Below are 21,413 nucleotides of genomic sequence, written 5' to 3'. Positions count from 1 at the left end.
CTATAAAGTTGCAGTCGATGGAGGGGTCTGACGCCTCCTCATTTTCGTGAACCATATTCACCCGTCGTTTTGATGAATTACAACACTTGGTAAAGTGACCAGGTTTCTTGCAAAGACTACACGTAACCTGGACACGACTTTCTATGATCCGGACTAAAAGGATTACCATAGAAATAGCACGATTTGTTACCTTTGTTGCTCTGCGCGGTTTGTCGATTGGTTTGATTCTGAGGAGAATTACGTTTTCCTCGAGACGTCTGGATTGAGAAAGTAGGTTCTTGTTTAACCTTTATAGTACTAGAAAACGGATTATGTGGAAGTAGTTTTGGGAATTGAGCGGACGTACTGGGTCCCTTCTCACACTCCAGTGCAAGTTTAAAAGTATCATCCAAATCCGCTTTTGCCTTAATAAGTTGTTGTTGGACATCCACATCACGAATTCGGCCAATGAAGAAGTCTTTCAAAATTTTTTTCTCTTGAGCATTGGGCCAATTCCACAGAGCAATCTGAGCGCTTAATCGAGCGTAGAATGAAGAAAAGTATCATTGTCCAACATGAATATGGAGTTGTACAGTTTAATACGCTCAACCGTGTAATCACGTTTCACCTTGAACAGCGTATCGCAGGCATTATGAAAGACTCGAAATGGAGTAACACTAATATCCGTATGGGGATAAGAGTCTGCAAAGCGTATCTTTCCCTCGTTTCCTAAAGCAAAAAACAAGCGTGACTTCAAACGAGCTTCAGCTTCGTGACAGAACCTGTTCTGACTAATTCTAGGACCTTTTCTTCTGCGTTCGACATTTAATTCAGTTATTCTACGAACCGCCGCTTGATCTCGGAGGACCCGAGCATTCGCGTCTCCAGCGTCTTCTGCAGGACCCACTGCCTCTGGTTTCGGAGGAGGATCATCGATAACCTCCGCGGACTCCACTAAAAGCTCCTGAGGATTGATGTTGTCTTTCAGACCCACTGCGAGGAAGAATTGACCTATCCAAGGTTCCCTTAGGAACGGCAGATTGACGGAAGGTTTCGCCCAAAAGGGAGGAATACCCAACAGGTCAGTCCTGTCTTCATTCACAGGAACTGCTGGCTGCGCCATGACATTTGCCGAGAAATAGTGCGTCAAAACTTGGTTGTTTCGTAAAAGTGAATTGATAGATTAGTTGTTAGACACTTAGTTCCAATAAAAACATTTGTTAGTCAATCTTTGACCAAGAGGAAAAAAGTGGATAGAACGGAACAAATAAACATCTAACAAACGTTGTAGCAAAACAACAGAGTGACCACGCACAGCGTAGCACTCAGTATAGGCCAATTCAGTAACCTTGAAATGGATTTGGTAATGAGACCGTAAAATAACTGCGAAAAGACAAGTTATATGCGAGGTACCGAAAGTCGCCTCAAGACAAGGTCATGTTAAATTGTGAGTTTTTGAAATTCCATTTCTGAAACATGATTTACGGCTTACAACGTTATCTAGAACCTTGTCGATCTGAATAAGAAATTTCAGGTAATTTGTGTACTATATTGGTTGGCAAATGTAAGGCACTGCAATCTATGCACATGAATCTATTACAAGTAAGAAAAGAGACTAGGTTACAAAATGTTGTATATTAACCTGTCTCGAAATAATGCTTTGTTGCTTAAACTCACCAGTCAAAAAAACTGTCTATGTGAAAAATCACTTTTTAAAAACTAAATCAAAATTCAGTGGCGTTTCATGCAAAGTGTAAGTCAACCATCTGTCATCTTCTAATATAGAGATTTCATAGATTCAGACTTGGTTCAGAGTTGAAGAAAATGATCCCAATTGGAACAAAATAGGGTGCAATGAAAAAAGTTTTAAAGAAAGTAAACTAAGCTCAATCTATCGTTTGTATTTAAAGCAAAGCTTGATATTCCAGCCATGCAGGTTTAAATAGGGCCAAGATTTTTTAAAATTATTAATCGATAGAATAAAATCGATGTTGTATCTTCTATATATAATTGCGTCTTTTTACATAGATTACAACATACTTTAAATTGAATCGGATTCAAATAACTAGCATTGTTTTCAGATGGCGCTACTTCGCGCTAGCAGCAATAGCTTGTTATTTTTATGAAAGTACGACACAATTTAGACAGAGGCGAAGCTGCACTTCAAAAAACACTTGCCAAAAAGCTCACTATCATCTTTAAAAGGGTCAAAAAAGAGATAAAGGAAAAAAAATAAAATTAAGAAAAACAAGAGACCACTACGGGATTCAGCCCTCAGTACTCGAACGTCCAAGTAGTAAAAAGGATTGCCGTACAGACCTGAGCCACTGAATAAAAAACTGAAATCGGAGAAAAAAAACAGCCAACAAAAAAAAAAAAATTTCGAAAACAACGATCATTCAGAATGCAGACATGCTCAAAATAACACTGTTGTTTGACAAAAGAACGCGACCACCAATTTCAATCATACTTTGACCAAAGTTTTTTCCGGAAAAGTTTGTAATACTTAGCTGAAAAACTCTTGCTTATCACGAGGGTAAACCATCAGACAATTAGAAAAGGAATACAAGGAAACCACAAAATGACAACATCAATCTTTGAATGTTTTGGAAAAACATCAATCTTGGAAATAAAAAAAAATAATTACAACACTTTAAATTGCAAAAACAATCACGATTGATAGTTTTTGATAAAATGCAATCAATATGAAATAACTGGATCTAATAGTAAAATTTTTAACCCGTTGCGAAATCTGAATCCCTTTCGAAAAAAGAAGTCATTTACGTTTTTTCGCGTCAATTTTGCTTTCGTAACTGGAGAGCGCAATCAGCCTTCCTTTTAGCGATTGAGGATGAATCGAACCTCAAACAACTTAACTTGGCGCGAACGATATTTAAGGCTTTTCCCTCAAAAAACACAACAAAAAAATCATCACGCCCTAAGCAATGCTGATTTAAATTATCCGGACAACACGCAATATACTTGAAATTTAAAACGCAATTTTTCAAATTGGGTTGACTTTAGGCTCAAAATGATGACGACAAAATTTGCTTAAAACCTAAAATAATATTTGTTGTGCAAAATTCGGGCACAAATTTTTACCACAAAAAAGGATCATTTTTGACTTTTTCGGTCAATCAAAAATTACGCTGTAAAAACTGGGTCAATTAATAACAAAAAATGTATTCAAAAGAGCTTCTTGTTTAACCCAACAAAGTTAAAGAGGGTACAATTCTCAAACTATTTTTGTTTGATCGCCAAAAAATGTCTTTTTTTCCCATCTAAAATTTTTTTTGAAAAATTATTTTTTTTAACGCTTTGTTGAAATATTTCTGAGTTTATACCGTTCTTAATTATTTTGGGCTATGTTAGAGGCTCACAAAAAAAACATGTTGATATAGTTTTTGTCAGTATTTGCTCCAGTAGTTTCAGTGTAACTTTTGGTAGATCAAAAAAGTCAAAAAAGATCCCTTTTTGGAGTAAAGCTGAGCCCGAATTTTGCGAAACAAGTTACAACATAGAAAATCTAGGCAATTTTTCAGCAAGTTTTGTCACCATCGTTTTTCACTGAAGTAAAATCAACCCAATATCAAAAAAAGCATTTTAAATTCTAAGTTTTATGAGTTTTGTCCGGATAATTTAAATCAGCACTTTATCACGACTAGTGCTAATTTGATTTATCCGGACGAAACAAACCAAATTTGAAAATGAACACGGATTTATTTTTCAACTGAGATATGATTATACAAAAAGAGAAGAGAACAAAAAAATGTCACCATAATTGTCATTGAGCGTTTTGTTTTGCAAAATTCGAAACCAAAACTTTACACTAAAAAAGGTCAAATTGACTTTTTAGTGAATTCAAAATTACGCTAGAACTACCAAATTAAATGATTAAAAAATTAATTCAGAAAAAGCCTTTTACGCAACCCAACAAAGTTCTCGAAAGGTAAAATCCCCATAAAAGAGTGCAAAACAATCGAAATTTGTTTTTAATCAATGATTTTGATTTTTGTATAGAAAAAAAGCGTTAAAAATAAGAAAACCTTGAAAAAAATTAACTAAAATTACACAACCTGGATATGAGAAAACTCACATCGATCAATAATACATCAAAAATACATAGTAGACAGACACCCATTAGCGGATTTAGGGGGGCGGACGCCGACCTCCTCAGGGATTTGACCCCCTGCCGACCCTTTGTACTATTTGAGATAACCATTTTCGGCTGACTGACCTTAATTTTTTTTCTAAAGGCGCCTTTGGCGACAGTTTACACTTATTTTGAGGGGAAGCGCGTGCCGAAAACACGCAATTTTTTGGACGAAATTTTTCAAAAAGTGCATAAAACGCCTTTTTTGACTTTTTTTTTTTTACAAATTTTAAGTATTTTTTAAACAAATTTTGGCTATTTTGTCAAATTAGGGTCTTTATAGTGATCCGGGAGAGCTCAGAAAATCAATTTGATGGACCTAAAAAAAAGTCGACAAAAATTTCAATTTTTTTTTTTGAAAATCCGCCCCCCCCCCCTCGAGAAATTCCTAGATCTGCGGCTGTAGACACCTACAGAGGTCTAGTAAAAACCTGACATGCTCAAGATTTCAATTCAATTAGAAGCTTCTGAGTATTCAGATCTTTAATTTATATCAGTTCAGCTTCTAACAGTTTCCTGTACTCGGTTATTCCTCCTTCTAGAATCTGGACACCTTTGTCTTTACAGAGCCACACTTCTTTGCATGTCTTCTTGATTAGGTACTCGTCGTGAGACACTACAATCACACCACCCGAGTAATTATTGATCGCATCTGCAAGAGCCTCAATTGTCTCCATGTCCAAATGATTTGTCGGTTCGTCCAGGATAAGAAAGTGCGGCGCTTGCATGTTGAGCAGAACGAAAGCGACTCTACTTTTTTGACCTCCTGATAACGTGTTCAGCTGTCTCAGAGCAAGGTTCCCACTGACGCCAAACTTTCCCAGGCACGATCTATAGAACTCTTCCTTTTTGCCCGGATACCTCTTAGCAATCAATTCCATCGGACATACGTTTAGTTCCAGTTGGTCTACGTGATGTTGTGTGAAGTATGCAATTTTTAAATTCTTATGGGCATGTCTGAAACCCTTCGAAGGATTCAAATCGCCGGTTAGTAATTTCAAAAGCGTTGTTTTACCCGCTCCATTTCTGCCTACAAATGCTATTCTGGATTCTAAGTTGGCATTTACATCGACGTTAACGAAGTTTGGATTGTCTTTATTGTACCAAAACGAAACTTCACTTAGGTACAAAATGGGCGCTGGAAGCTTCTCACACCCATCGAATCTGATCACGACTTCTGCTTCTTCGTCAACTGCTTTCAGCTCTGGTAACTTCTCGAGTAACTTCAGTTTACTTTGCACTTGTGACGCCCTATTAGCATTATACCTGAACCGGTCTATAAATGTCTGGATATGTTCTCTGTACTGCTGCTGCGCCTCGTACTGTCGCTGTTGATTCTTCATTCTTTCACTCTTCGTTGACTCAAACTGATCAAAGTTTCCCTTGTACAGCTCTAGTTCTCTATTATAAGCATAAACTATGTCTGACGCAACTTGAGACAAAAATCTTCGGTCATGGGAAACGAAGAATAGAGTCGATGCCCATTTTTGAAGGTACTCCTCCAGCCAAATAATGGCGGCCAGATCCAACATGTTTGTCGGTTCGTCAAGTAACAGCAAGTCTGGTTTCATAAACAGAGCACGCGCCAGAGCAACTCTCATTCTCCAACCTCCTGAAAACTCTTTGGTCGTTCTTTTCTGGTCTTGAGGAGTGAAACCCAAACCCGCGAGGATCTCGGCGGCACGCGAAGGAGCCGAATCGGCGTCCATTAGTTCCAATTGGTTGAAAACTTCAGCTAGGGCAGTTGAGTTGCCATCTTCAGTGTATTTTTTCTCTTTCTTTCTCAAATCGGTCAAAACTTTATCACTTTCTAACACACTGTCGATAATAAGTGTATCATCACCGTGCACTTCTTGTTCAACAATGAGCACACTTATATGAGATGGTATCATTAGAGATTTATTTGCGATTGCTTTTAATAACGTGGATTTTCCTATACCATTCCTTCCTACAAACCCATATCTTCTGCCGTAATTTAGATGCAAAGAAGTGTTTATGAAGAGTATATTTTCTCCGAAAGATAGATCGAAATCTTCAATGTGAATATCTTTTGTCAGGTTTCTACCATCGTTTTCTGATTTGAGATCCTTCTTTGAAATTGACTGACTAGCAACTGCTTCAGGCGGAGGTTTAGAAGTATCATTTGTGACTTCTTTTTTGCGATCTTTCTTCGAATTAGCCAAAGCTTCATTAGCTTCAAAATCAATCATTGTGTTCTCGTGGGGCTTCGCAGCCCAGAAACTCGCACTATTGGCGCTTTCAAATGTATTATCAGTTGTAGATTCACCTATGCTAACTGGTGCATCTAGTAATTTTACATTATTACTGCGTGTATTTTCGGGGTCTTTTTTCATCTGTTTGAAGAGCGATTCGCAGAATTTCTTGACCTTGACCTCGTTTGAATCACATTCCATGAGGAGATCGCCAATGGCTTCGAATACATCTTCACCCGTGGAGAAATCTTCTTGGCTCGAAGAGAGCACGTTTACGATGTAACTGAGTATTTCATCGTCTATGTCACCTGCAAAGCCGTTTTTTACGACTGCTGTGAAGTCAACACAAACCATAACTGCTTCTGAAAATCAGATAAAGTTCACCTGGATTTTTTTACTATTAAAATTTTCAGATCTGATATAGCGGCCTTTTCAGAAACCGCTATAAAAATTTTTATCTATATTTAGTGAAGATGACAATTTATGTAATAATTAATAAAAATCCACTTTCGAAATTAGAAGTCATTTTTCGCGCCGATTCCAAATTCGACATTGGAGTGCGCAAGTTGCCTTTCTTATAGAAACTTAAAATGAAATAAACTTCAAATCAAAAAGAAATCAAACCGCAAAAGATCAAATTTGGTGTGAACGAACTTAAACATTTTTCCTGGAAAAAGAAACAAAAAAAATCAACTTGACCTATATAAATGTCTTCACTGCGCTCAATGACACAATGAGAGGACTCAATATATGAAACTTTGAAACAACGCAAAGGAAAAAAAATCGACCTAACAAAACAAATTGGAAGGAATCTTTCCCCGTTTTCGCTTTTCTCATTGGAAAAAAAAAGATCAGTGAATTCATTATGCAAAACAGAAGAAAGGTAAGTTTTAATCAATATTAATTTTAGATTGACCAGGACCATATAAATCATCAATAATTTCAGAAAAGATAGAAAAGAGCGAGACATTTAGTTTCGGTGTGTCAATTTTGGGACTATTTGCAATGCTAAAGGTTAAAGTACCAGGGTTTTTTTCTGTTATACGGCCCAAATTTTTCAATTTGTTAGTTGAGCTACTGTTTTTATTGAGAATCCAGACAAACTGTAGCTGGAAATAATTTCAACCAATCCGATTCGACCATTATGATCCAGATTTCAAGATAAGAAAAATATTATTTTTGTACCGTATAACAGAAAAGACCCAAGTACCACAGTTTAGAAAGGAGACTATCTATCAGTTCTGATAACTGAGACGAAATAATTGTGTTGAAATGATAAATCTTTAAGTCGGGTTTTCATCTTCATTCGCTGGTGCCTTTTTTCATGATAGGAAATCACCAGTGGGCACCATGCAGTTCCGCTGTGCGTTTGATGAAGTCATAGTGACTGGCATACAGATTGAGACTGGATGAAATCTCCTGCCAGAAGGCACTGGTCGCGTCATCGCCACCCTGCAATTCAAATAAACTTAGCAAGACTTCTTGGCATTTGAACATTTAACTGGAACGTGCAAGGCTTAAATTTCACTTGAATGATCTAACGAGTTTCAAATTCTACAAACCGTTCCTAATGCATCCCATAACTTAGTGTATTAATGATGCTCCCCATTTATTTTCGCTTAGACCCTGTCCTAAAATGACGTAGGCTTAAATACATTCGGTCTTTTTACATAACCTTGGGAAAACAGGGGTTGCGTTGAAAAAGTCTCTTTTCAAATTACCTACACATCACAACCTTTTCATTTTCATAACAATTTTACATGCAAATGTTAGTTACGTTGTTCACAAGGCAGAATTGACAACGTTATATTTAACAACATTTTTTCGGAAATTCGAGATTGGAACAATTTGGCTTGTTTTCCACACCCCCCACCTTCCAAATTTTCTACTTTGATTGTTGTTTTCTGTGTAATTACAGCTAAACGCGTAAAGTTACGATGTAAGCTATGAAGAAAAAATCTTTTCCTAATTGTTTGTTTCTTCACCCTGCCAAGTTTCATTGCACTATGACATAGTATAAAAAGTAGTTTGAAATTGAAACTCAAAGGTGAAGAAAAGAGCCCTTAAACCGTTGAAAAGAGAGCAAGGCTCTTTTCCACACCCCCTACCTTAAAAGATGTATAAATCATAATAACTCAAACCAATTATATACACAACATTGAGTTCAGTAAATTATGATTATTATAGGTTTGAGAGGGCATCCTACAGAACTCAAATGAAAACTGCCGAGGTATGCCTCAAAAAGCAAAACAGTTATGAAGCAAATCTCATTGCTACGACAAAAACAAGTTTTTTAGGTAATTTGTTAAGTTTTCTATAAAAAGAAACTGGCCCATGCCTCTGGAAAACAACTCTACAAAAAAAGCCTAATATTACAAGCTATTTTCTACAAAGTTTATCAGAAGAGGTCCCTACAACCCAGATTATAATAGTTAAAATATGATGAAAATTGTCCAAAAAACTCTTTGAAAGATAATTGATAAATCCGGATAGTTTCCAAAACGAAAATTGATTGTCTCATGATAGTTCTTATCCGCAACTTTAAAGATTGATCATTAGTCAAAGTGTTTTTTTCTCATGATTAATTCTTGTGAGCAAGACCTTCTCTTAGCCAGTTTATCCAAATTCTCCTTGATCAGAAAAGGTTGTATTGCATTTCCTATTTAGCCACCACGTACTAATTTGCTTGAAAGCTTCTAAAATTCATACCGATGCAAGTTCTGTATTGAATATAGTTCGTGTTGAACAATGATAGTTTTTATTGACTGAAACTTTTTCTACAAAAAAATACCCGAATGCATATTTTCTAATTCATTCAAATAGTCTAGCTTATTGTTCCTTGTACTTTACATAGTAACATCATGCATTTAGCCATAATAACATGAAAAAAAAACTATAAAAAAGACGATTTGAAAGTGAAGGCAACGGAAAAAGCTACGAGCAATAACTAACTTCGGCTCTTTTTCCTTTTAACCCATCTCGCATGAGTATCACTTTTATGGTGTACAAGATGTGTGAATGACTAGCAGACGTGTCTAATCTAGACACTTAACTTAAATAAAGAGCAAAAGAAACAAAAAGAAGGCATTTTGGCGGGTAATTGAACGAGGAACGTATAACAGTTTAAATGTTTCACAACTTGCTTTCGCTCAAACCGAACGAAAATGAGAGTAATCGCTGTAATAAATAGAAATACAATATTCGGCTAATATTTATCTTTGAATTGCGGCCTTGTTTCTGCTTTATTGCTTGGGTCTACTCAAAAATTAGCCCTTTCAAGTAAAAGGATAATTGTTAAGCAGATTGCGTAGATTTTCGACCAATCAGAATGAAGCAAATATTGGATTATAAATAGGATAGTGCTAAATCACTGATTTTGTTTATAGGGGGGCGTTCAACAGCGCCGAAGTACAACAGTGCCGGAAAAGGCGGGAAAATTTCAGAATAACTTTGACGCATTTTCTAAAGAGCGGGAAATTACTGACCCTAATTATCAAAGAAAATCACGCGCCAAAATGTCTGCAACTGCAAATTAAACAATTATCTTGGGGCCAAAACGTCTAAACTGCAAATTTTCTTGCTCAAAATCTTTAAGTGTCACTTAAGATGGCAGCTATTCTCATGCGCGAAGGACCGAATGCGCGAAAAAACTTGTGTGCGAAAAACCGAAAACAAAATTAACCGAAAGTCAATTTTTAAAAAGAAGCAGTTGCCATTCAATTAAAAAAAAGTAAACGAAGAAACAGTTTGCTTCCTTCATTACGAAACCCTTGAAATGTAAAACTTGTCCCAATTTTGCGGCTGTCAATGACAATATTAAAGTTTTGCATATTTCTGCCGTTTTTATATTCGGCCAATCTCAATACTCCAGTCCCTGGAAATGTTTACTTTGTTTCCAAGTTTTAGATTACTGAAATCTGATTGGCTGATTTATATTTTCGCGCATTCGGACCTTCGCGCATGAGGGATTCCACCCTTAAGATTATAAAGGTTCGCCGTTTAGTTTTTGATTGCCGCACTTAATATATTGAATTTTGTTCATATTTTCGGCACTGTTGAACAAAGTTTTCATTTTCGGCACCGTTGTACTGCCCCGTTCATAGGGGTGGCAATTCTTTACTGAGTATCAACCGTACAATCCCCCCTTCTCCTGAATGACCTACCGTAAAATTTCCCCCAATCATGTATTAATACTAAAAATTCATTTCATACAACCGCACAAAATGTAACTATTTTGAACTATATATAAAATTAGCGAAATCGACTTTTCAATTTGTTTCGGCATTCATCCTTAGTAGATATAACATTCTCTTCAAAGTTTCATTGTAAAAAATTCCTACTTTCTCCCCCCAAAATCGTTTTGGTAGAGAAATAGCACGGTTGATCCTTTGGTAGATACCATAAGGTTGACGATTGTTAATAACATCTGTTTTCTTTGTTGTTTTCTTCTTATAAATTCCTATTAATTTCACTCTCTGCATCAGACCCGTCATTCATCCAATATGGTTCTACAGGGTTAAGCATGGAGACCAAATATGTTTGCCACGACCTAAATAGCCCGCTTGCCAATTTTCATAACGGTCAGACACTTTAAACGATCATTTTACTTTAACAAATTCACAGGTGGGGGAAAAGGAAAAAGAGATCTCTGGGCCAAAGCAATTGAGATAGATGCGCTGGAATGTTGGTGATACATATACCATCCGAAGTATAAGCCAGCTACCATATAAGCCACACGAAAATACGGTACTTTTATGATACAGTGGTCCCTTGAGAATAACAAACCTAGAATTCTCAAATCGTTTTTTTTTTCGTTACAAACTCATCTTATTTTTCGTTACTGCGTAAAACTTCCCCCAGCGTCCGGCAAATAAAAGGACAACTGTTCAGACATCCACGTGGACTTAAAGACGACGCTACACGCGAAAAGTGCAGTTGTATATCTGAGAAGTATAATTCGCTTAAATTCGAACAGTTCATTAAACATGATGTTTTAACTCACATTTGTCGTCTTAATGTCTAGCAGTATTACTTACCTAGCAGCCTTCTCCTTCACCATTTTACGAACAAAAATTCGGTTACACGACAAAAAGTCCTACTTTAGGATCTCAAACTGGAAGATCCCAGCCAAAACGATACTAGTCCAAAAAGATATATCGTTCAAAAGTCACCCACGACATAAGACACCATAAAAAAAATAAAAAAGAATCAAAGAATTGAAAAGCGGTTATTCAAAGTAAGTCAAATAAAGCGTCGGTTAAAATCGAAGTTAACACAAAACTTCGAACGAACAACTTTCGATCTTAAATGACTTTGCTAATCACTTCGCCTTCAAATTGAAACTTCAATTTCAAAACAGGTTAGGCTCTAAATTAATTAAAAAGGACACCAATTAATAAAAACTAACCTCGCCAAATTTAGCCAGATTTTTCAGACAAATCAAGGGAATTAAAATCCTGCTCATAGTCGTTCTGTTTGGTAAAAAAAATCAGTTGTCATTTTTAAGTAATTTTTTTGGCTGAAAGCAAAACTCGAAGGGCCGACAGGCCCCTAGTTTCAACTTAGAGTCCAGTAAAAAAAACAATTGCTCAGTGATTAAAATACTAGAGACAGAAACTTCGAGGTCGTAGTATTGATTTCGGCGTTCTACAGGAGGGTTTATGAAAAAATTGACCAAGCAAATGTAATTTAAAGTCAAAATAGGCAGACACTAAAACAAATTTTAATAAGTTAAAGGAGCAAATCTTTGTATGAACTACTTATCTATTAATCTTATTTCGTCAGATCACGGTACTTTTTCCGGGATAAAATGAAATTACCGCTGGATGTCTTCAAGATGTTTAATTTTTGAATATAGGAAGTTGAATTTTCAATAAACGTGTATATTGAAAAATGGCTGCCTAGAAGCAAAGAGGTAACACCTATATGCCACCTTTTAATTGCATTTGTGGAACTGGCGAGACTACACTCAGCAATTTGATAAAGGTGCCATAAAAAATAGGGGACAGTAAATTTCGGCCAATTATATCCCTTTTAATGTACGTTTTTTTTACAAATAAGCCGTGAGCTCGTCAGTCAATTTTTTTGAGATCGTTTCGAGATATATTCAGTATGGTTGCCAAACTCCAAATTTCCTCAATTACTACGTCGAACGCGACTTCCACTTTTGACTCCGGTGCAAATCACAATCAGGGCTAAGACTGGCTCGATGTTTGATTCAAAAGTCTTCTTAAAGCTCAGTTCGGATATTTTCTGCATATAGCTCTGACAGAGGCGAAAGTTAAATCCACTAATAACAGTTTGGTAAAAGACGCAAAAGCATTCAACGTCGCAATATCAAGGTCGGCCAAAAATCTTCAACGGTAAGGTCACCGATAAGCGATTTATTTGCGGTTAGGAATAAGCTATAAGTTGATAAGCATTTATTGCTGAGCAGGGTGGATAAAACCCACAAATCTGGATGCGTAGAGTGTAGAGCTGGTAAATCTGGCTGGTACAAATTTTGGAAATAACCTTTACATTTTGTTTTCCGCTATTTAAAAGACATAATTGCTTAAACCGATCCGGTATTTCAAAATGACGGTCAACTGTAGCAATGGTGGGCAGGGAAGTTGTTTATTTTCTTCTGTTTAGAGTTCACGTTATCGCCGACTGTTATGGCAATGACAGTTATGTTGCTTTGTCGTCCTGCACCAATCGAAACTAGCTGCGATTATCTAACTGTTTACCGGATTTTGTTGATACCTGACTGTAACCTTCAATTGCTGAACTAGCTGTCAAATTTCTGAGCGTCCTGCGTAGAGTTCGTGACAATGCTCATTGCCGTTTGAAATTATATCGCGCCCAAAAAAAATCAAGGTTTTCGGGCACTCATTTGATCTCTATTTGCTAGAGCACCAGTATGTTCGCGCTTAATTTGAAACTCATGGCTGTCAAACTAAAAATATGTTTGACCTTTTTGTGAGTTTCCCCAAGTATAATCATTCATTTTTGACTAATCACTGAATTAAAAATTGAGATAACGAATGCAGAATGTGTACAAATTTAATGAGTATACTTTGACCGGAATGTATATTCTTTTAAACCAATAACATAGTAACACTAATTTAGACACAAGCTGGCAGTATGTTATTTCTAAAGCATGAGTCCAATTTATTTATCTTAGATCCGCGTTGTTCCTAAATAGCGCGAACCTAATTGAGGTAGCATTACTCTAGTTTAAATTTGGATTACACTTTGGTCATAATTTGTTTAACTCAAGATCTTGTGTTCATAAATCATGGGATCTTTTCAACTGACAGATCTTATGGTTTAGGCGATTTTAGTATATGAGATATTTTGGTACGCTATCTTTTGTCATGGTAGTTTTTGGTATGGAACCTTTTTTTCCTGACACCAAAAATTCATAAAGGCCAAAATTCAGCTTTGATGACAAATAGAACTAAATTTACCCAATTATGGTTGTTTAATCATTAAGGAGTTTGAAGCGAGCATATTTCTCGATCTAAACAAAATAGTAAATACAATTTCTAATCCGAAAAGTTTCTCAACATACTTTCCGATTTTTGAGATGAATAATGAATACATAAATTAGTTTTCAAAATTATTACACTTTTTTGACGGACTAGTATCATGCTAGTACCGAAAATACATAATTGTTTTATAATAGTTATGGGATCTATTTAAAAATTGCTCCCGGTACTACTATGATAGAGTGGTCCCTTGAGAATAAGACACCTAGAGCTCTCAAATCGTTTAACTTTATAGTTTTGCCATTCAGAAAGATGTCGCAGTAAAGTTTTATACAAATTTTATGTTTTGTTACTGCGTAATAAACCTCCCTCAGCCTTTTAAGTTGGAAACCATTTTTAAGGCGGAAAAACATGCCAAATTTGAGTTTGGATGACAAATAAGTTAACCCAATTATGAATGGTAAACCGTAAAATAAGTTTAAGCGAGCATATTTCTTGTTACACGCAACATACAGTTTTTAATCTGAAAAGTTTCTGACTCAACATATTTCGCAAGATTTTTGAAATGAATAATTTATGTGTGCCATTACCCCGGATTGGCACAGTCGAACCCTCCGACGAGAACGAAAAGAGACGTTAAAGACGTTAACGGTGAAATTGTGACAAAAAGGAGGGTAGGAATATTCTAGAATTCTAAATTTTTGATTGGAACTGGAATATTTCTCAGAAATCCAAAAACGGCCATTTTGTCCGGAAAAAAAAACAAGAAAAACACACACCGAATAAAAGAAACAAAAATCAGTAGAAGAAAACACGAGAAACACGAAGCCTCTTATCGTGGTAACAAGACACGATAAGACGCTTATATGAGAGAAATCATACGGAAGGAAGGTCCAGTGGGACATCCGGAGCGGATCCGTACCCTCGCATGCCACGAGATTGAAGAGTTAACGACGTTATCTCTGAGGAAAGACGAAAATGGAGGCCCTGTGCCCAGAGACTGTTGTATACTGAGAGAGACTATTAAACGTACACTTTTAACTGCTGTAATGCCCTGAATAGTTTAAGTAACTCCGATTTTGTATTGTATTTCAGAGCATGAGTAGTTAGAAACAGGAAAGGGTCAATCCATCTCCAATGGATTTAGTATAAAACTGTCACTAAAAACATAGTAAATAATGGATTACGAGCCGTGTTTTTAATAGTAATCACGTAATTTGGGGATCCAAGACCCAGCTATGTGGTTATTTTTGCATGAAACGAAAGCTGATCAAAAGTCGTTTGACTGATATCCTAAACATGGTAACTTTTACTTAGCCCTAAACAGACCAGAAAACTAACTGGCAAGGTCTAGACGGTTAAAAATGAGTAGAATTAAGGTAACTGACGCCTGCCAGTCGTCAATAGGTACTTTTTCTACGCTCCGTCACTACGTAATGTCTGGGCGAAGGTTACAATGCACCAATTAGTTGTCAAAATTACAACATACGAAATGCACGTGGGACCCGTCTATCATGGTTGCTTTTTCGTGTGACCACTCTATCACAGTAGTACCCCCGCATGCATTTCGCATGTTATAATTTTGACAGCTAATTGGTGCATAAATTATTCATTTCAAAAATCTCGCGAAATATGTTGAGCCAGAAACTTTTCAGATGAAAAACTGTAACTAATAGATTGTGTTTATCAAGGAATACGCTCGCTTCAATTTATAAACATAATTGTGTTAACTTATTTGTCATCAAAATTCAATTTTGGCATTTTTTTATTTTTCCACCTTAAAATGGTGAGGAAGGTTTTTATGAAGTAAAAAAAACAAAAAGAATTGTATGAAAATATACTGCGAAATCTTTCTGCATGGCGAAATCCTAATTATTCAACGGTTTGAGAGCTCTAGGTGTCTTAGTGTCTTATTTTAAAGGGACCTGGTTATTTTCAAGGGACCACTCGATCACATAGTAGTACCCCTTGCTCCCCTTTCAAGAAAGGATTGCAATTGCTAAGTAGAATCAAATTGTCGATTTTTCGACCAATTATTTAAAGGGGGGCAATTCTTTAGTAGATACCAAAGGGAGGGCGATTGCTAAGCAGATCATAGTTATGCTACAGTTACAGGCTCTTTTCCAGTCACCCCCCCCCCCCCTTTCAAATTCACATTTGAAAAGCTTATTTAACCTTGTCAGAATGCAATGAAATTTGGCGTGGTGGACAAATCGACAACTTGGAACAGATTTGTTCTTCATACTTTACAGCGTAACATCACGCATTCAGCCGTAATAACACGTAAAACAAACATTAAACTCGGTATTTTGAAAGGGGGGGAACTGCAAAAGAGCCCAGTTACGAAAGTCAGCTCTTTTTCCCCACCTCACACGAGCATCAATTTTATGGTGTAACGAATGGTTTTTCATGGTTAATTATGAAGACCAAATGTTTTTCATGGCCTAATTAGTCCGTTTGTCAGCTTCATAACAATCAGAATTCTATTCATGTCGCAAATTTTCGGCTGGGTATAATATACTCAGCTGGTTTATATTTTCATTCGACCTGCTGTTAAGTATGTTCATTCGACCTGCTGTTTAGGAGCTAATGAAATTTCCAGTGATTACAGGTCCTATGGTGTAATGGTTAGCACCTTGGACTTTGAATCCAAAGATCCGAGTTCAAGTCTCGGTAGGACCTCGCTTTTTTATATTTCAGCGTACCAGCAGTTTGGGTAGATTAGAAGATTGGCTTGGAATAATTAATCGCAATTTCTACAGATCGCTAACTGTTATTTGTATTAGTCAGTCAAAATACGAGCTAATCAATACTCAAAAAGTCGACTCGATATCCAAGATGGTACAACTACTACGACAGACAGTCACACCAGTCTACACAATTGGTAATTTCCCATGTATTACATTACATATGCATATAATATATAATTGCAATAAAAAAATATGCATTTCAAAAAACCTGCTAAATAACCCGGTATATGGCAATTTTCTCAGCTAGTCGAAATTATTGTTCAGTTTATGTGGGGAACTTGATTCCTTCTAATTATATTATGAATTTCTTTTCCATCCCCAACCCACGGTGCTACGTAAATCAGACGAACAGGTGATTAAGGCGACAAATAAGCGTAATTACATGTAAAATGAGCAGTTCGAATATACGCTGTATCAATTTCTCAGAAATTCAAAGTGGAGAATTGCGTGGGCTCTTTTGAACAATAATTTTATTTTCGTCACTCTTGAACGCCCCTCTAAGGTCAGCACAACAGTCCCGAAAATAAATTTTTTGTTCAACAGTGCCGAAAATCATCAACTTTCGGCACTGTTGAACACTTTTTCATTTTCGGCACTATTGTACTTCGGCATTGTTATACCCAGTGGATTACTAATAAGTTGGAACGGAGGCTATTCTCATGCGCGAAGGACCGAATGGGCGAAAAATCTCGTGAGCGAAAGACCGAAAACAAAATTAGCCGAAAGTCATTTTTTTAAAAAGAAGCTATTGCCATTAAACTAAAATTAATAAAATGAAGCAATATATTGCTTCTTTCATAACGAAACCCTTGAAATTTAAAATTTGTTCCAATTCGGCGGCGGTCAATGACAATTTGAAAATTTTGCATATTTGTGCCGTTTTTATATTCGGCCAATATCAATATTCAGTCCCTGGAAAAGTTTACTTTCTTTCCAAAATGTAGATAACTGAATTCTGATTGGCTGATTTTTATTTTCGCGCATTCGGTCCTTCACGCATGAGGGAATACACCAGTTGGAACAAGCCATTTGCTTATAAACAGTATAGTAATTACAATTCATTTCAAAAACTTTGGAGCCGCATTTCCACGGAGCCGCATTTCCGGATGGTGAATTTCCATAGGTTCCAATATTCATAGCTCCCAAAAAAAATCAGTCGCATAAGTTCCAAAATTTATCTTATTGAATTCTGATTGATTGAAATTTGAGCCAACGAATTTCTGGATTGATTTAATACTGTTCAAGCAGCATAAACTCAAGCTGCAGAATAGTGACCGCCGCAGCCGCGCCAACGTGTTGCGAGCTTGCCACCAAAGGGTAGGACTCTATCTCTATACAAAACTTAGAGCCGGTTATCGCCGGGAAGCGGCGACGCGCGCCCACCGGCGACCTTAAACTGAGACTAATTTAGTCTTTTGACCAATTGAAAAGATTTGGGACTTATGCGACTGCTTTTTTATTTTCGAATTTATGGGACTGATTTTTCATTTTGGGACCTATGAATGAAGGGGTAGAAGGGGGGCTAATTGTAAAGTAGATCCAAAATTTCGAATTTATTTTTCGGCTATCCGGGGACGAATTTATCTCCCCCCCCCTTTGTGACCTACTGTAGAATTTCCTCCCAAAGCATGTATTATTTTTGAAAATTAATTCCGCATAAAACATTCATTTCAAGCATGTGCACTGAATATACTGCTGAAGATTTTTTTATACAGAATAGCTAACTCATCCTTTGGTACAACGTACAAGTATGATAGTTGGGTCCCAAAAACTAAGATGGGTTCCTGAAGAAAAATTTTTAGACCTTAAAAACTTCGAAAACATGTTTCGCATTTGTTCACTTGTGATTTTGAATTGCGGGACCCATCTTCCATACTTGCTTTCTCCTGGAACCCAACTATCATACTTGTACCTCCCTTTGTACTATTTTGAGATATCCATTTTTGGCTGACTGACCCTTAAATTTTTCTTAAGGCACCGTTGGCGTCAATATATACTAATTTTAAGAGGGAGCGCGCGCCAAAAAAAAACGCGATTTTTTGGTCAAAATTTTCCAAAAATTGCCCAAAAACATCTTTTTTTGGCCTGTTTTTTCAAAAAATTGTTTTTTCAAAAATACCGCGTAGGAAATGTGGTCAAAATGGTGTTTTTAAAGTGATAATTAGCAGAGCTCAGAAAATCAATTTAATCGACCTAAAAAAAGTTCGACAAATTTTGAAAATCCGTCCGCTACATTTTTTGAAAATCCGTTCCCCCTCCCCATCGAAAAAATCCTAGATCTGCCCCTGCTTGTACCTATCCTTTTAAGAGCGTGAAATATTAATCATAATTTGGTATCGATTGATTTTTTGCCCTCGGAGTAAATTGATGGCGGGGGGATTGTACGGTTGATCCGAAATGCAACATTTATGCACCATTTAGTTTTCAAATTATTACACAATTAGTGCAATTGACTACACGAGACTTGGTTGCAAAAAGTGGACAAGCGATTCAGTAGACACGTCATAAAGCAGACAATTAGTATATTAACCAATCGGAATCGAGAACAGGAAGCAAACTTAAGAAACATAATTTTACATATTTTACAATGATTAATTTCCTAAGTTTGCTTTCTGTTCTCGATTCTGATTGGTTAATATAGTAATTGTCTACTTTATGACGAGTTCGAATCGAAAAAAGGTTGTTCACTTTTTTACAGCACTCCACTGGACCTGTCTTGTCTATCATGGTTCGAACAATAAAATTCCCGCTCCTGGACTGAGTCAGTCCCAACATTACACAAACACCCACCCGGGTAAAAATCCCAAAGTTAACCATCGCTTAATCTGGGGCATCCCAGTGAACGCTATTTTTCATCACTGATTCATGTATATTCATACAGATCCGAAATGTTGGATCTACTTAATCTCCCCCTTATGGTATCCACTTAACAATCTCCTCTTATGATATCGACTTAACTATCTTATTAACAAAATTGGAATGATATCCCGAGCGCTGAATCCACTGGGAAAATTGCGCAGAATACGAATTAAACGACAATTAAAAACGCAATTTGGCTCATATTTATGAAATTTTGGTGCAGAAAACGGCAAAAAAAAAGAAAAACGAGGCAGCTTGAAACTTAATTACGTACGTTTACTGCTTCGCTGTGACAAGTCATATAGTACTTATCTTGCTTGTCTTAGTAATATTGATCCATTTTTGCTGTAGAAAAATTGGTTTTAATTTTTCACCATTTATGGCAATGATTGCGTAACTTTTGAAAATATTTTAAGTTTCCATTTCGAACTACAATAGAAAGGGTCAAGTTTCTAATGCTTTGGAATAAAACAAACCTACGAAGCTACAATTGGCGAAAACAATCGACAAAACACCAAGAAGTAGCTTTAAAACGGCGAAAAGAAAAGCAAGAAAACAAAAATAAACACAGATGCGAAGCGGAGCTTCGCACCACTAGCGTACAACACAAACAAAAAAGATTCGAAAAAAAATAATGTATAAAAAACTAGGTGAACATAAACTTTCGTATCTCTCGATGAAAAACAACTAGGGGCCCAGTTAAAGCTGAATGAGCGTGTTTGAAATTGAATGAATTTGCTATACTGATATGGCACGAAAAATGTGGTTCCAAAAAATTTGCCCAAAACCTTAGTTGATTGACAGTTTGAAAAAAGTACTGACTTCGTTGAAAAAATCTCAACTTTCATTTTTCAAAGAAAAAAATAGATGCCCTTTGAGCTATTTGAATTTCTAGAACAATTTATGATTAGCGCTTTTTTGATAACATTAACCCAACTTGAAAATACTGGATCAATAGGTTAAGTTTTTATTCCGCGCGAAATGTAAAACTTAAATACCACTTTCGAAACTAGAAATCGTTCATGTTTTTTCGCGCCATTTCCGTATTTACGTAACTTTCAGCAAATGAATTTCAACTGAACTCATAAAGTGCATACATACCTCAGTGCATTCATAAATGCATCTACATGTATGAATGCACATCTGTAGTTATTAGGTTATTTTAAGTTTTTTCCTGCAAAAAAAAACAGAAAAAATCAGCAAGACCTATATAAGAATCTTCACTACGTTAATTACTTTTATTAAATGCGAAGAGTAAAAAAATTTGAGAGAACAATTTTCCCAAGGAGATATCATTTCTCTTACAACAACAATAGGAGTCGCGGTTTCAAAACTTTGACTTGCTTTAAGGCTATTACTTTTTTCTTGAACAAACTGGGCATAGCCAAATATAAGGGTAGGCATTCAACAACCCGTTGTTTCGATTAAACATATGATATCAGATTTGACAGAATAGTTAGCGAGAAAAATCCAAAAAACGGTCAACAAATCAAAAATTTGACATTTCGGAGAATCATAGCTTTCTGTGTGAAAAAATAGGGAGTAGTCGTTTATGCAGAAGGGATTCACGCAACCTTTAATTTCGATTGAACCCAAAATGTCAGTTTTGGAAGGGTAGTTTTCGAGAGAAGTCAAAAACTTTAAAAAAACGGTAAAAATTTGGGCGTAGCTGCTTATGCAGGGAGCTTTATAAAAACGTTTTATTCTTGGAAACCAAAAAGTCAGATTTGAGAGGGCTACTTTTAAAGAAAACAAAAAAATCAAAAATTTGGGTCAAATACTCCCCAACAAACTGCAACGAAAAAATAAGAAATTTCAACAAACCGAGAGGTATACATAAAACCAAATTTGAAACGAGTGCGGAGTGGAATGTTAAAATTGTCTTTCCCTTGAAACGACCCAAAATTAGTTCATTAGGCCGATAAAAAAACGGGCCAAAAAAATTTGGGCCGAGGAACTTTTTTAGCGAAACAAAAAAAGGAAATAC

General features: G+C 36.3%; 2 protein-coding genes and 1 non-coding gene across 8 annotated transcripts in view; 1 reads left to right on the top strand and 2 right to left on the bottom strand.

The window, feature by feature from the left end:
• Positions 1-4,566: 4,566 nt before the first annotated feature.
• Positions 4,567-6,703, bottom strand: LOC134844697 (ATP-binding cassette sub-family F member 3-like). The gene has a single exon (XM_063861508.1). The coding sequence runs from the start codon at positions 6,697-6,699 to the stop codon at positions 4,621-4,623; it is 2,079 nt and encodes a 692-aa protein (XP_063717578.1). The 5' UTR covers positions 6,700-6,703; the 3' UTR covers positions 4,567-4,620.
• Positions 6,704-7,221: 518 nt separating this feature from the next.
• The window catches only part of LOC134843926 (transient receptor potential cation channel subfamily M member-like 2), a 67,336-nt gene continuing 53,144 nt past the window's right edge, over positions 7,222-21,413 (bottom strand). For all 6 annotated transcript variants that reach the window (XM_063860277.1, XM_063860275.1, XM_063860274.1 and 3 more), the window contains one exon: positions 7,222-7,797. In XM_063860277.1, the coding sequence (XP_063716347.1) occupies positions 7,681-7,797 (117 nt within the window). In that variant the 3' untranslated portion in view covers positions 7,222-7,680. The remainder of the gene's footprint in view (positions 7,798-21,413) is intronic.
• On the top strand, positions 16,428-16,499 carry Trnaq-uug (transfer RNA glutamine (anticodon UUG)). Its single transcript has one exon. It is a non-coding gene; the product is annotated as a tRNA-Gln (tRNA).

The sequence above is a fragment of the Symsagittifera roscoffensis genome, chromosome 4 (assembly GCF_963678635.1).
Source record: "Symsagittifera roscoffensis chromosome 4, txSymRosc1.1, whole genome shotgun sequence".
NCBI lineage: Eukaryota > Metazoa > Xenacoelomorpha > Acoela > Convolutidae > Symsagittifera > Symsagittifera roscoffensis.
This window is presented reverse-complemented; position numbering and strand designations above follow the sequence as displayed.